Here is a 2,667-nt window from a genome sequence, read left to right on the forward strand (position 1 = left end):
AGTTTTACAAAAACCCTTCCAAAATTTACAAAACCATTTGTACCGAAAAAATTACTGTTAAAAGGAGCTCACTCTTACCTCAGCGACAATGTTAAGAAAGCGAGTTTTCGCACACGTTGACTCTACCAGGAGTCACTGTTTGGTGTGAATTTAACCGGCCGGCATCACTACGCCTTACGGCTTTTCTCTTAAATAAATAAGCAAGAGGTCACTGATACAGTCAATGGACAGCATTACCGCACCACCAAATTGCTTCCCAGAATTGAGAAGGAGGAGGAGGTCAAGAGATGTAAATTGGCCATCTAGAAGCAACGAGTTGACTCCATTGAACTATTTCTTGTGTAGTGCCGATATACATAAATTCCACGTCCTAACACCCTAAGTCCTTTTGCAGACCGAAAATAATACTTGTACCGATTAAAACAAATCTATTTTTCTTCCGAGTTTTTTATTTATAATTTGTTTTTGCTTAGATCCTTAATCGAACACACGAATTTAGGCAACTGGTGCAAAACCAATACGGCTGTTGCCCATATCGAATTCAGTGTAGTACATTCCAATGAAGATATCACCCAAGATCCAGAAGTCAGTGCCCATGTAACTGACAGCAGGTGAGCATTGACCATCTTCGTTGAGAATATATTGCGAAGCTGGTACGGAGAAAGTAGTTCCACCAATAACGAATTCCATATCAGGCAGAGACTCCATGAGTGAGCAATCGACCACACCATCATCATCGGGATCAACAACACTCATGTAGACACTGTAGGCATTGTATGGGGCAACGATGAGGGAGGTGCCTGTGTCGGCGATGGCTTGGCAACCGCTGCTGCACATCACTTGTCCGTCAATGGTAGCGCCATCCAAACTGAATTGCCAGTAGCCTTGTTCGGTGATAGATGTGTAGGTGAGTTCACCCTGGTAGTAGCTGGAATCGGAACCACCCAAAATCATTTCACCACCTTGATCGGAGGTACCAGCGCGGGCCAAGTAGAAGGAGAATACGTCGTTGCTAACCAATCCCTGGGAATACAAGTTGTAGAACGGTGGCACAACATTGTCAACAGCGAGAGATTGGTAAGCCATGCCCATAATACCATCGAAGTTCGAGTAGACGAAGCTGGTACCAGGTTCGTCCATAGCTTCAGCGAATACTTGGTTTGAGATGCTGAGACCGGCTACTGAAACTGTATCTTGCGACAGGTAACCAGTCAAACTACCGGAGCCGTATTCGATGGAGAAGCTCTCGCCATTAGCAACATAGGTGCTGGAAGCGCTGGAGTCGTATTGGTTGTGATTTTGACAAGCTTCGTTGCTGGTGGGGCAGCTGGATGAAGGCACCCACAAGTTTGAGGAACCTGTATCGAAAAGCACCAAGAAGTCCTGTGCTGGTGTGCCAATGGTAATCTTGCCATAGTAAGACATATTCAGTTCATTGTCCAACGTTTCGGAGGTACTGCGTGCACTGGGAACATTGTATTTGGAACGCAACAAGGCGATTTCGGCTTTCATGGATGCGCGAGTCCTGCGATAGTTGGGGTTCTTGTAGATGGGCACGCGCACCAAATTGGCCGAGACCAAGGCGGCGCAAATGCTGAGGAATACCAAGAACTTGAACATTTTGCTGTTTGGAATGAGAAGAGAAGTTTTTATTAAATAAATATTTGTATACGAGGGACTTATTAAGGATATGTGGATAAAAAATGCTGTAAAATTTCTTACCTTTGAGGATTGAGTAACTGTCGTATAGCACCAAATGATGATATACAACTATGCCATAAATTTTTTGCGCATCGCTTTTATAGTCGAAATGTGGTGTCGAAATATGGCTATACGTAATCGAATGTTTCTTATCTCTTAAAACTCATTAGACAGCTAAAATGTTATGCATACATAGATTTGAAGGGGTTTTGTCATGACATTTGAATGTTTTGGTCGAATATCTCTTTGATAATCAATTATTTTTATTAACGAGAATTTCGCATTATTTTTTTTTGGGAATCTCATGAATACTTTTTATCGGCGTACGTTTCAATTTTAGATAAAGCGTCGTTGATTGCATAGATGATTTAGTATTTTTTGATCGGTCGATCAAATATCCCCATTAATAATATTTATGAAACGGCTTTTGGGTTCATTTTCGATGACGAATGCACCTAAAACTAAACTTTGTGTTTTTTTTTTTAATGGTAAAACCAACTAAGGAAGCGTAGTGGCTGGAGAAATCGTTCAAGTAATTGTTGCTCTTCGAGCGGATAATGCGCTCGCCCTGTCACTAATGAGTTCGGTGTTGGGGGGGCCATAAGCAAATACTTAAAAAATTTGCTGCACTTCTTGCCGGGTTGTATTCTCCTCGCTCTATGCTTAATGCCAAAGATTATGATATTGCGCTATCGCAAACTTGTGCCCATCAGAGAATGCATGGCGTCACATTGCACAGTGGTCCGACCAGAAGGCGTTTGCGGACAAAATTCAAAAACTCATTTAATTAAGCTGAAAATATATATTTAGGGGTTTTAAGGATCAGTGATGACGAATCTGACCTTAGTTTTAGCAAATTTTAAATTCATTGAATACTATAAATACATTTTTACTTCCGTAATTAACTGGTGAGTTGATTTTCACATTTTTCACGACCCCAGAGAGTACCACGTGGAGGTTTTTTTT

The 2,667-nt window shown here is 41.5% G+C and overlaps 1 protein-coding gene across 1 annotated transcript; it reads right to left on the minus strand.

Annotated features, from left to right (window-relative positions):
* Positions 1-495: 495 nt before the first annotated feature.
* Positions 496-1,620, minus strand: LOC129242482 (lysosomal aspartic protease-like). Its single transcript, XM_054879145.1, has one exon. It carries the CDS (start codon positions 1,618-1,620, stop codon positions 496-498), a length of 1,125 nt encoding a protein of 374 aa, XP_054735120.1.
* Positions 1,621-2,667: the final 1,047 nt, after the last annotated feature.

Source organism: Anastrepha obliqua, chromosome 3, assembly GCF_027943255.1.
Source record: "Anastrepha obliqua isolate idAnaObli1 chromosome 3, idAnaObli1_1.0, whole genome shotgun sequence".
NCBI classification, from domain to species: domain Eukaryota; kingdom Metazoa; phylum Arthropoda; class Insecta; order Diptera; family Tephritidae; genus Anastrepha; species Anastrepha obliqua.